This window comes from Arachis duranensis, chromosome 7 (assembly GCF_000817695.3).
Source record: "Arachis duranensis cultivar V14167 chromosome 7, aradu.V14167.gnm2.J7QH, whole genome shotgun sequence".
In the NCBI taxonomy this organism is placed as follows: Eukaryota; Viridiplantae; Streptophyta; class Magnoliopsida; order Fabales; family Fabaceae; genus Arachis; species Arachis duranensis.
This window is the reverse complement of record NC_029778.3, coordinates 21247983-21261696: the sequence shown is the minus strand read 5'-3', so window position 1 is coordinate 21261696 and position 13714 is coordinate 21247983. Positions and strand designations below refer to the sequence as shown.

The window sequence follows — 13714 nt, the reverse complement described above, 5'->3', positions numbered from 1 at the left end:
CCTTGGCTTAAATAGCATCAGAAATGAGTTGGATTGGGCCCACAAGACTTCTAAAATTGCTGGCCACATTTTGCTTTAAGTGAACCAGGTGGCAGCAACGGCGCGTGCAAGTTATATCGTTTCGAAGCCCCGGATGTTAGCTTTCTAACCCAACTAGAACCAAATATTTTGGACCTTTGTAGCTCAAGTTATGGTCGTTTAAGTGCGAAGAGGTCGGCTTGACAGCTTTCCGGTTCTTTCATTTCTTCATGAGTTCTCCAACTTTTCATGCTTTCTTTCTTCATTCCCTTGATCCAATCTTTGCCTCCTAAACCTTAAATCACTTAACAAACATATCAAGACATCTAATGAAATCAAGGAGAATTAGATTTAGCTATTTTACGTCCTAAAAAGCATGTTTTCACTCTTAAGCACAATTAAAGGAGAATATACAAAACCATGCTATTTCATTGAATAAATGTGGGTAAAAGATGATAAAATCTCCTAAAATCAATACAAGATAAACCCTACAAATAAGATTTATCAATGAGCTGGCAGTGCAGGGTTAGTATATGTTGTAAAAAAATCCTGCTTCAGTTATTAACGGACATATTGTTTACTACTAATTCTACTAAGAACATAAAGGTTTATGTTTCCAACTAATAAGCACACTATGAGTAAAGTGGATTGGTGAACATGATTCTGGAAGCTTGAATTGAATATTAGTTGTTGTGTGGTTTGGCAAGTACTACTCCATGTATGGACATGTTGAGAAGCTAGCACAAGAAATCAAGAAATGCGCTGCTTCAATAGAAGGCGTTGAGGTCAAAATATGGCAGGCATGTATATTTATATTCCAAAGTTCCCTGTGCATTGTGTCACAACATAAAATTGCAAATTTGCAAGTAGCAAACAACATCTATAGATAAATGGCGTGTCATGTTCCGTTTCTAACAGGTGCCTGAGACACTGCCAGAAGAAGTGCTTGGTAAGATGGGTGCACCACCAAAGACTGATGCACCAATCATCACCACCGACGAGCTGGCCACGGCTGATGGTTTTGTCTTTGGCTTCCCTACTAGATTCGGGATGATGCCTGCTCAATTTAAAGCTTTCCTAGATTCCATCGGAGGTCTATGGAGGACACAACAGCTTGCAGGCAAGCCTGCCGGAATCTTCTATAGCACCGGTTCCCAGGGCGGCGAACAAGAGACGACAGCGTAACACCCTCTTATCTCTCTTTACTTTCTTATTCACATGAAATGGTAAATGTTAAGACATTTTTGCAATACAGTTCAGGCTTACTGCTATCACTTAGCTTGTGCATCATGGAATGATATTCGTTCCGATCGGATACACATTTGGTGCCGGCATGTTTGAGATGGAGAACATGAAAGGTGGAAGCTCATACGGGGCCTGAACTTATACCGGTGATGGCTCAAGGCAGCCATCTCAGCTCGAGTTGGACCAAGCATTCCACTAAGGAAAGTACCTTGCATCCATCACAAAGAAGCTCAAGAAGGAATAAGCTGCATAAAAAATCTTGGCTTAATACTTATACACAATATTAATAATAATTATTCAAATAGACAATAATAATAGTTATTTATCTTGTCTTGAGTACTTATGTTAGAGGGTTATTTATTATTTTGATAGGTTTGTAAACTCATTATCTAATATTTAGTATAAATTTTATTTATAAATTTTATTTTTATATTTAAAAATTTATTTGTGTTGTTATCAAATATTCTGTATAAATTTTATTTTTATATTTAAAAGTTTATTTGTATTAACGGTTTACTATTTGTCAAATAGAAAAAAATAAAACATATAACTATTAAAATCGACGGCAAAGTTGTCGCTTTTAAAATTTGAAATAGACAAATCTAAATAATTAAATCGATGGCAGCTGTGTCGATTTTATTCAATCTCATATCGACAGCGTCGTCGTCGATTTTATTAAACATATTATAGACAGGAGTGTTGTTGATTTTACGATTTTATTGAATCAATTATCGACAGAGAAGGAGTCGATTTTAAATAATAATATCGACGGCAATGTTGTTGATTTTAGTAAGGATGTAAAATTCTCATACCCATATTACAGACGGAACAAATGTCGATTTTATTAAATTATTATCGACGGCCAAGCAAGCCGTCGATTTTATTAGCATTTTGAAAAATCGACAAGCTTTATAGCGACCAACTGCGTCGTCTATTTTGCCGTCGAATTTCATTATTATCAACGGCTAAGCCGTCGATTTGGCCGTCGATTTTAACGACGTTTCTTGTAGTGTAGAAGATAATTTCCCTTAACTCTAGTCATGCCTCATTTTGGACCGTGACACTGACAGATACATATACAACAAAGTATAAATCATACTTTTTGTTTCTAATGTACCAAAATTTTTTAATATTTAATTTAATTAAATTTTATTTTTAATTTTAAAATAAATTTTAATTTTATCCTTCAATATATCTATTTTTATGGTAAATAATTATTCAATTATTTTTTTAATTGCATCTAAATAAATTATTTTTAGTCATATTAAAAGCAAAATTAAAAAATAAATTAAATAATTTTCTGTCATAAAAAAATTAAAATTATTGAAAACAATAAAATTTATTAAAAAATTAAAAATAAATTTTAATTGAATTAAACATTAAAGAAGTTCGATATATTAGAGACAAGAAAATATAATTTATACTTTATTGTATATGTACATACTATTTTTTTTCTTTTTTCAAAAATTTATATGCTAGTCATTCTACAAGTATAAGTAAAAATCTTGAATTCGTAATGCAATTCCTTCGATTAAAATTTATTATCATTTTACTTGATTTGGTAATTCTTCTAAGAGTAATGTATCTTTTTTGTCCTCAATATTTTCGTCTTATTTAAGTCTTTAACTATCGTTTTAAAATCATCTCAATTTTATTTTACCATCAATTCTGTTAACAAGTCGACAAGCTAATATTGAGACAATTTTCAAACATTTGAGACGATTTAAATGTTCGGGACAACTTTAAGACTTACTCCAAATGTTAGAGACAAAAACAATACTTTACTCTAATTACACAAATAATAAAATTTTATTAATTCTCTATTAAAATTATATTATCTACGTAAAAGGTGACCGTTTTTATTTCACTATCAATTCTAATATAAATTTTAATTTTTAATTAGTTTATTTTTTATATATATCAAAAATAATATTTTAAAAATATTCTATTAAAATAATTCTAAAAACTAAAACCTTGTAAATGCATGCACTCATTTTCCTCAACCTTTGAAAAAAATAAAAATAAACTAGTAAGATGTCCTCTTTAACATGCAAGTGAGCCCCAAATTAAACAATGAATTTATATAAGTTTAACTTGAGAAGTATTTTTTAATTAATATCAATAAATATTTTAAAATTATTTTTTACTATGAATTATTTTAAATTCTAAATTTATATTCTAAATTTTAAATCCTCTAAAAAAAGATAATTTTATAATAAAAATGACTAATATTTCCTATTAAATATATTTCTTCATTTTATAAGATGTCCACTAAGATAACAACAATTAAAATAATCTCATAATTGGTCCTTTTGTCTTTAAGGATCAATCTAGCGTGAATTAAATTTTTCTTTCCGCCAAAGGTTAAAGGAGGAGCATATCAATTGAGTCACTTATAAAATTAATTATAAATTTAATTGAACAATATTTGTATACTGAATACTCCTTAAAATATAGCTGCCCAACATTTTTAAAATTATTTTATTTATTTTAAATTTTATTAGACTCTAAATCATAAATTTTTAATTATAAATCATAAACTATAACTCTTCTAAAAATAAGAATTTTTAAAATTAAAAAATAACTAATATTAACTAATTAAAAATTTAGTTTCTATATTTTCTCATCCTCAAAAACTAAATTAGGGACGATAAAAGCTTCTATTATTGTAGTTTTCCAGGATCTTTATCAGCAATTACAAATAAAAATTTTGTATAACAAAATAAAAAATGAAAAATTTCTTTTTTTCTTTCCTATGCTCTTGAAGGAAAAAGAAAGAAACTTAGTAAAATCTATAACATATTTTGGCAACTTGGACTTTGGACTAGAAACAAGCCAATTCATAGTCAAAACCATATATGTGAAAGCAAATGCATATGTGTGAAAATAATTATCCTCATCTAGTAGTAGTGAAAGAGCACAAAACCTGAGAAATTGAATTTGTATCCTACCAAAACACAAGCTCAGGAAGAATAAAATTTGGAACCGGGTCATTAGCTTTTTGCAAGCAACGTCTTAAAAGTTTTCATTCCTTATAAAGAATAAATAAATAGCATGACAAGGATATACCTCTTAATCTTAAAAGACCCTAAAGAAAAAATAAACACAAAATTTATTATAAATATATTTGAATGAATACTTTTAGCCTATTAATTCTTCATACTCGTGCATCAGTTTCTCTTCATATTTTCTCCAATTGCATCCATCATCCTGCTTTTGTTGTTCGAGATATTGGAAGGAGTTTAAGTAGTCATCATCTCCTCTTTCAACTACTCCATCTGTAGCTCCGATTTCTACTGTTACATGGTCTTGCGTTCTTAGTGTTCCAACATGCGATTGAGATTCCGATTTGGAACGAAGAATCATGAGAGAGTAGCAAAAGATGGCTGCAACGATGGAAAACATCAAGTTGATCTTCATGAGTTGAACAGTTAGGCATCCAAGGAAGAAACTGAGGAGCTCAGCTTCAAAGCCAAGATCAATTTGCCATGACAGGGACAAAGACATCAAAGCAAAAGAAGCACTCGAAAAAATGCCTAGTAGGTCTGGTTTTCCATTGTTAGATTTATCATAGAAAAATGAGTAGAGAGAGGTTAGTAGCAAAACCAGAACACCCACGTAAGCTTTAAGCAAGAAGCTCCTTGAAATCCTGTATTTCTTGGGAAATAGCATGATGATGCTGATGCTGAAACTTAACAGGGTGTAAAGAATGATCTTCAACAAGTTCCACTCTCCAAATAGACGTTTGAAAGAGGAACTCTTAGCATAACAGAGAAATCCATTGACACTTGACATAAATCCCACAAATCTCCATAGCCTTTTCTGGTTTAGATGGTAGGAATTCTGGGTTGGCATGCCGCTTAAATTTTCAAGTGTAGGGCCTTTCAATTGTTTCTTTAAGGTTCGTGAAGTTGTAGTGCTGAAGGTCTGAAATGGCAGCTAGTCAAATGGCAGTATTTAAAAAATAAGGACCGATCGTGGGATTATTTTAATTGTTCTTACCTCACTCGACATCATATAAAATAAAGAAATATATTAGTGTTTTTGTCCATTTTATGTTAATTTTATTCAGATATTATAGATCGTGATAAAAAAGATGTATAAAATTATACTATTTTTATAAAAAGATCGTAAGAAATAAAGTTTTTGTCGATTAAAAAGATCGAAGTCCCTATAGATAAAAAAATTAAATAATAAAATTTTTAGTTATTATTTTCATATGAAAGAGTTTAATTTTTTACTAATAATTAATTTTAACATTCATTATCTAAATAATATTTGGTATAATTTTTTAATAATATTTTTAATTTTTCACAAAATTGTTTAATAGCTTTTGAAGAAGTAAAAAAAATTAACTTATTTTTCTCTCAAAAACTATTTTATCACTCCTATTATTAAACAATTTTAAAACAAGTACTTCTATGATGATAACTTTTCAAATATAAAATAATTTATTTATAAGTTGCTTTTAAGAGTAAACATTCAATCTGGTCATTGTTCATTTTCACGAAGGACAAAGCGATTCTGTCCAAAAAAAAAAGGGACACTTCGACCATCAACTTTTTTATTTTGGAACAATACAATCCATCTGTTAAAAAATTATTTAAATAATAATAAAAATTGATTTTGTGGGGGATTTTATTTATATTTTGTGGGGGGTTTTAAACCTTCACAAAATTATTTTCAATAATATAGCTAATTACTACCACTACTACCACTACCTTCTTCATTCTCATTATTATGGCTCCTACTTCTATTATTTTTATTGATTTATCATTATCATTATCTCCTCTACCGTCATCATCACTAATACCAATATTATCAATATTAAAGTTCTTTTTTTTCATTTCTTATTCGATGTTATTTTTTTCTTTTAAAAAGTATTTGTACTACAATTACTTTTTTTTGTGGTATCATTTTTATTGATAGTTTTTCTTCACTTAACCACCATTTGTGAAGGAATTTTTCAAAAACAAACTTATTAATAGTTTGTAGAGATTTAAAACCCCCCACAAAATACAAATAAAACTCCCACAAAACTAATTTTTATTATTATTTAAATAATTTTTTAACAGAGGGATCATATTGTCCCAAAATAAAAAGGTTGAGGGTCAAAGTGTCTCTTTTTTTAGACAGGGATCGCTTTGTCCTTCGTGAAAATGGATAAGGACCAGGTTGGGTGTTTACTCCTACTTTTAATATAAGTAGTCCTTATGTTTTAAGCTATGTTTTCAAAAGAACTTAATTATGTAACCAACTTGGGTTGGTCGAGTGGTCAGCTCACTCGTCCGCTTAAGCAAGTGTCGGGGGTTCGAATTCTACCTTGTGCATGCAGCAACCCATTGGCTAGCGGCATACCCTTAAATGGAGCTCAAATCCGTGACGGATTAGTCCTTAACCTATCGGGGATTGGGGGATATCGTGGAAACGAAAAAAACTTAATTATGTTGATTACCTAAACTGATCCTTAGTCTACTCTGTTACACAAATAAAAATAATTAATTTTCATGTTTGTGATTTAAAATTAATTTTTTTTATAAAATATGATTAGATATTAGTATAAAATTAAGGTTAAATTATACAATTAGTCCCTACACTTTTAATGAAATTGCAAATTAATTCCCACACTTTAAAAGTTTATAATTTGATCCCTATAAAAAATTAAAATTTGTAATTAGGTTTTCAATAACGTTTACCGTAAAAAAAATACACATTTACCATAATGTCCCTTCTTCTTTTTCCTTTTCTTCCAATATCCTTTCTCTTCCCCTCTTCCCCTCCCTTCTTCATTGGCAGTCATGGCCGTGGCATCAACCACCACAACAACTGCCACCATATTACTATCAGGTTCGATGTCAAGTGTAGATGGAATTATGAACCCACCAAACCTCCTAGTAAGAGCATTTTCGTCGGGTTCTATTTCTTCTACTTCTTGAAGTATGGCAACACTCTCAGCTTGGGCACCATTTTCAACTGTCACATTGGACCTCACCAAAATACATCATTATCAAATAATACTAATAATACTTTCACTCTTCCAATTAGGCATCATCATCCTCTTAATGTTGTCCCTTTGTTCTAATTACCCAATTTTCAAGGTCACCCACAAAACTTTGAGACTCAAGCCCTATATAATCAATCAAAATTCTTTGGTCTTCAATTGTCTCAACAAGTTGCTGCCTCTTCCCAATCGAAAATCTAACCAACTACAGCAACAGCTGCCATCCCTGGCTGATTCCGTTACTGCAGCCATCACCACCGATCCTAACTTCACTGCTGTTATTGCAGCCGCCATCTCTTCCATCATCGGAGGTAACAACAACAACAACAACAACAATAATAATAAATCAAACAGTACTTGAGATGGTAATAACAACAACGACAACCATCTCCGCCATAATCGGCATGATGATAACGAAGATCCCGTCACTGCTGAAGACGCTGTGAGTAGTCGAGAGTTGTTACATTTAGGGTTGGAGGCGGAGAAGAGTTGAGGAGCAACGCGTTTCTCCAATTATTAATCACAACATTAGTATTCTCTCCAAATTATATATATGTAATAAATATTTGAAGGGAGAGAAGTGAAAATATAGATTAGAACGATAAGCGTTGAAAATTTCAAACTAAATAAAAATTAAAAAAATATGCATATAATAATATACAATATATTTTTTATGTGAATAATATTACAGAATTTTTTAATTATAAATTTAATGTATTTCTTATATATATTTTTATGAATTTATTTAAATTATATTACTCTATTAATTTATTTTTTAAAGAAGAAAAAAGAGAGAGAGAATTTGTTAATTTTGGAGAGAAAAATTTTATTTTAATTATAATAAAAAATTTCTCATGACACATTTTAGTTTGTCAAATTAGTAATATAAAATATAAATTATAAATTGTATGAGAGTGAAAAGGGTAAAGAGAAATAAAGAAAGGGAGAGAGATGAATATATTGTAATTAGAGTGTTTTTTTAAATTGTGGAAAGTAGAGAAATTATTAAGTCTGATTTTTGTATCTCAAATTTTTAATCTTTTTTAGAAGTAGAAATCGGAGGGTTCGATTTTTGTACTCCAAAAAATAGAGAGTCCGATTTTTGTTCCCAAATTAAACGGTGCCACATTTGAAATTAGTACCTCAATAGTCCATAGTCCAAAAAAACATTGTTCTCTTCCTAATATAAAAAATAAAAAGTGGAGAAAGATAGATAGATAACAGGATAGAAGAAGAGAGTTTATTAATTTTAAAAAAATATTTTATCTTAATTTTAATGAGAGAATGTTATGTGATACATTTTAGCACTACAAAATTTTTATTACTTGGTGGAGGTTTTATAATAAAAGTTTTTAAAAACCTCTACAACATCATCTGTTTGTAGCAATTTACAAAATCCCCCTAAATAAAAATCTCAGTATTTACACAAAATTAAAACACCCACACTTCTAAAGCCCACCCAAACACTCAAAGCTCATACCAAAATAAAACATAGGCTTAGTTTCCAGTGAGGGAGAGAGTAAGCAAGACCTACTAATGAAAACCCTAAATTGCAGCATTACCGTTGTCGTCGCCGCCTCCCCGTCACCGCCACAGCCACAGCCATTCATCTACTTGCCACTAGCGCCAATGCGACAACGTGCTTTGACAATATCTTTTCCCGTTGTCTCTTCCGTCGACGCATCTCCTCAGGTCGCGACGTGGTAATTTTTGAGATCTCCTTTTGCGTTTTATTGTGCATTCCTTCATATTTGCCTTCCTTCTGCGTTCTTCCGTCGAGGCTTTTTTGTGAGTTTTGTGATCTCCACATTAATTTAGCTTGATTGATTATTTCTCTGATTTCGGATTTGGCTTTTACTTTTGCGACTATTCAGTAACTTGATGGCAATACAATTAGTAATGATATTTTTGTTTATTGATTTCGCGACGAAATTTTTGGTATAGTGCAAGGAATTTTTGCTAATTTTTAAATTTTGATTTCGCGACACTCTTTTACTTTGATACTAATATATATATTTGAAATCCTGATAAATTGATTTTATTTAGAAATAGCTATGTTGCTTACTCTATATTTTTTTTTCATATAGATTTCTCAGGGCAAGAAAATTTGATATTGAGAAAACAAAGCTAATGTGTGCTAACATGCTCAAGTGGAGGAAGGAATTTAGTTCAGACACTATTGTAGAGGTATTGCTTTGAATTTGTTAGATATGTCATATTATCATGATTAATTATGATTTTGATTTAGGGTGTGTTGTTGTATAGGACTTTGATTTCAAGAAAATCAATGAAGTGATAATCCCTCCTTCAGCCTTAGACTATAGCGAATATCCATGTAAGTATGAAGAACTTTACCTTAAATCCTCTTGTATTTGTCATGAAAAATAGGTACAACCTGATAACTAAAACTTGTGATTTATCTGTGTAACACCCTAATATTCAAATCCTTATGCTCGAGTCATAAGTCAATGATATTACAGTGGTACGACTCTCAGGTGGATTTTTAATATATAAATATAGGTAAATTCGAAAGGAGTATTAATCGAGAAGTCTGAAAAGAGTAGAAATAAAATCGCGAAGACGTATCACTCACGTTTCGACAACAAAAAAATAAAACGTGAAGCTGAAAGCGATATCCGGACAAGGCATAAAGGAGATTAAGAGATAGATAACAAATAGATATATATAACATAAGTAAATAGCCACTAGTCGCGACCCGCGAAGTTTAGGCCGGCTAGGGTACAGTATGAAAGTAGTTGACAACAGTATATCCTAATCTCTCCCAAAGAAAACATGAGAGCCTCTATAGGCAAGTTCAAAAGAGTTCAATACATAATATAATCTTTTCAAAACAAAGGTGGAGAGATTCTAAGCAAAATACAAAGTAGAGAAAATAAAGATCTTCGCCGTCTCTCAGACGAACCACAGCTCACTTCTGAGCACCTGGACCTGTATCTGAAAAACAAGAGATATATACGGAATGAGAACCCCGGGTCCATGGGTTCCCAGTACGGTAAAAGTGCCAAATAAATACAATGCACTGTAATAAAAACTCACTAAGCATCCTAAACTTCTTCAACAATTATCCATCCTAGGTTCTCGCTAATCCATGAATAGGCAACTGTCATAAAGGAGTGCTAAAACTAATTTCATGTTTCACATGTTTCCCAACTCGCTGACTCTTCCACGAATCAGACTCGGAATCATAAACAAAACCATCACTAGTTATTCTACCTCAGCAATTCTGTATCAATACATCATACCCTCGTCTGGAGCTAGTGAAACCACATCACTGCGTCTACCCAGGGAGCTCAAATTATCTCATCAAGAACAGCCCTCAACATCCACCGACACCAGCATGAGGGTCCTCTCAGTTGTACAAGCACAAGCAATACAGGCAAGTAATACACAAATAAGGTACAAGTAGAACAAGTAGCACATAATCAGTTAACATAGCATATGATGTAGAAATCCAAAACAAATAGGCAAACCCAAACAATTCAAACATATGCAAATGATGTATGCCTGCCATATGCCTGATGATATCATCTGTCGGTTATATAGCCAACCTAACATGTCCTGGTAGCTAACCATTGGACAGAAACACCCCTTGCGGAGCAAGTAGGCTTGAGCTACAACCCCCTTGCTACTACCCGCTCAACCCAGAGCCAGTGGAATAACCACTACTGCGGCTACTACCCAGGCGGGTGTTCAAAAGCTCAATCTGGAGCGAGTGGATTCACCACTACTGTCGCTACTACCCAGGCGTCACAATCTCTGACCTGGAGCAAGTGGGACGAACCACAACCCTTGCTACTTCACAGGATCTCAGAATATACATTCGTTCAGTTTAAAAGCAATCCTCATTATTATCAAATCTCAAACATTAACCTGGAGTAAGCGGGACGAACCATCACCCCTTACTACTACCCAGGTATCACAAATACGTTCATTCAAAACTCCATAATTAAACTCATTTATCATAAACATTCTCATACCCGGAGCAAGTGGACAACGCCGCTGCCTACTTCCCGGGTTCACACATCACATTTCAATATTTTCCATTATTATCCATTTAACACATTCATTCATTAATCATATATGCATTTATACTCAGCCATAATCAATAATGGCTTTGCCATAACCCGGCAATAACTCAGCCATCCGGCTCATGGTTCAATTAAGAACCATCCATTTATCAATAAATATAGCCCTTCGGTTCATGGCATACACGGTACTTCCACCGTCATCCTCCATATCTCATATAATCATCTTTCATCATCATTGATCACAACTTTTCCCCTTGCTTCATTCGCAAGTTACCACATCCCCTAGCTCCTTCCTCATTGCTAGGCATATCATAAAGATTTAATACATAAGGGGTGAGATCGGAGGCTTAGAAGTATGAGATTTGGCTTTTAAAACTAAAAAATCAATTTTGGCATGAAAATAGGGCCACACGTAGGATGGCCACAAAGCTCATCGACGCGTATGCGTCATACACGTGGACGCGCGGATTGAAACACAGCCACACGACACGTACACGTCAGCCTTGCGTATGCGTGGGTGCATTTGCGCCCCAGGCACAAAACTGGCACAACTCTCGGGAAAATGGCTGGGCATTGGGTGCAGCGCATCGACGCGCACGCGCACACCACGCGTACGCGTGGATGGTGCCTTCTTGAAGAACGACGCGTACGCGCCAAGTGCGTCTACGCGTGGAGGGTCATTCTGCTAAAAATTTTCTAAGTTAAAAGCTGCAGAATTCACAGATTCAACCCCCAATCTTCCGACGGACATAACTTTCTCATTTTAAATCGTTTTTTGCCCGTTCTTCGAATGGCATAGACATCCTGGATCCAATTTCACTTTTAAACAAGTTTGGCACAAAACATAAATCCGCAGTCCAAGTTATGTCCCGTCAAAGTATGCCTAAAAACCATATTTTCACTCAAAACCGTAAAGTGCCATTTTCAAAACAAGCCATTTCCATCTCTTTTCAAAATAAACTAAAACATGCCAATTTCATCCCTTTTCTTTGAAATCAATCAAAGTATATCAAAATCAACATTAAGCCTCCTCAACTCATACACTAACATATTACCACAATTCACAAAACCGCCATATAACCATTTTTACCCATTTCAAACAAATGGCTAAATTACAAACACATTAACATGTCATACATCCTTCCTCATCCCAATTTCCAACAATACTATTTCCAATCAATCATCATTATACATAATCAATATCATACTCACTATCACATGGTTTCACCCACAAATCAACCTTAATCATTTCTCAAGCATATATCACAACATACATATCTCTCATGCATCATCATACCATCAAGGCATCAATAATCATGATCACATATATGACCACATAACATACCTCAACCAAACCCAAACATACCTCATCTATACAACTTCACCCAAAATTACCAAATTCTACACTTCAACTCCTCAAACCTTATTATTCAATAACCAACCCAATCATTCATATATTCATTATCTGAAATTCATCCAATCACCTGTGTCATCATACAATGCACACATCAACTTACCTTCCTGACCTCTTTCCGGCCTCCGGCCCAAGATTCACGGCCTCCGGTCCAAGTTCACAATTTAAATGCATAAACCACAAATCAATACTCATTACCCAATACATCAAATTCTCAATACACCAAGCATATAAGGCCACACAATTTTCAACCCAATCATTAATTCACATTACATACCAACTATACATATTAGCACCAACCATTTATATAATCCAAACTTAATCCTAGGGACATCTAGCCTAGGAATTCTCATCACACCACACAGTACTTAAATGAAACTTAAACCGTACCTCTTGTAGCCAAACCAATTGAGCCTCTTCTATGAAAGTCTCCACCAACCCTTAGCTCCAAGCCTCACCAAAGCTCCAAAAGCAACACCAACCTCCCAATTGTGCATCAAAATCACCAAATACACTAACATAACCAATTTCACATACATACATCAACCTAAGGCTCATAAAAATGACAAATCACAAGGGTTTGAGCACTTCTTACCTCAGCCCATAGGAAGTAGGGATAGAACCCACTTAGAATCCATGTTGGAGTATCTCTAAACACCCAAAATCACAAGATTTCAACACTAACTACCCAAAAACGTGTAACAGTGGGGAATTTCAAAAACTAGGCAGAGATGAATGAAATACTCACCACAAAACTTAGATATAATTGTAGAGGATAAGAAGAGCGACGCGTGACCACAAACGGCTCGTCAATCGGAGCCCTGTAGCTCAAGTTATGGTGGTTTGAAGATCAAAGAGAGTTAGGTTTTCTCTCTTCTCTTCTCTCTTCTCAATTCAGCGCCCCACACTACTCTTTTAGGGTAAAAATGAGCTGAAATGCTCATAACTAATATTTATATATGTTGGGTCTTGGGCCCACTTAGGCCC

The 13714-nt window shown here is 33.3% G+C and overlaps 1 protein-coding gene and 2 pseudogenes across 1 annotated transcript; 2 read left to right on the top strand and 1 right to left on the bottom strand.

Moving 5' to 3' along the window:
• Positions 1-723: 723 nt before the first annotated feature.
• LOC107458234 (probable NAD(P)H dehydrogenase (quinone) FQR1-like 1) lies at positions 724-1507 on the top strand (annotated as a pseudogene).
• A 2772-nt stretch (positions 1508-4279) lies between these two features.
• On the bottom strand, positions 4280-5182 carry LOC107458240 (uncharacterized). The gene has a single exon (XM_016076435.3). It carries the CDS (start codon positions 5116-5118, stop codon positions 4405-4407), a length of 714 nt encoding a protein of 237 aa, XP_015931921.1. The 5' UTR covers positions 5119-5182; the 3' UTR covers positions 4280-4404.
• A 1879-nt stretch (positions 5183-7061) lies between these two features.
• LOC110273707 (WRKY transcription factor 6-like) lies at positions 7062-7625 on the top strand (annotated as a pseudogene).
• The last annotated feature ends 6089 nt before the right edge of the window (positions 7626-13714 follow it).

Excerpts from the sequence above, each read along its gene's own strand:
- LOC107458240 (XM_016076435.3), bottom strand. The coding sequence starts at position 5,118 with ATGCCAACCCAGAATTCCTACCATCTAAACCAGAAAAGGCTATGGAGA.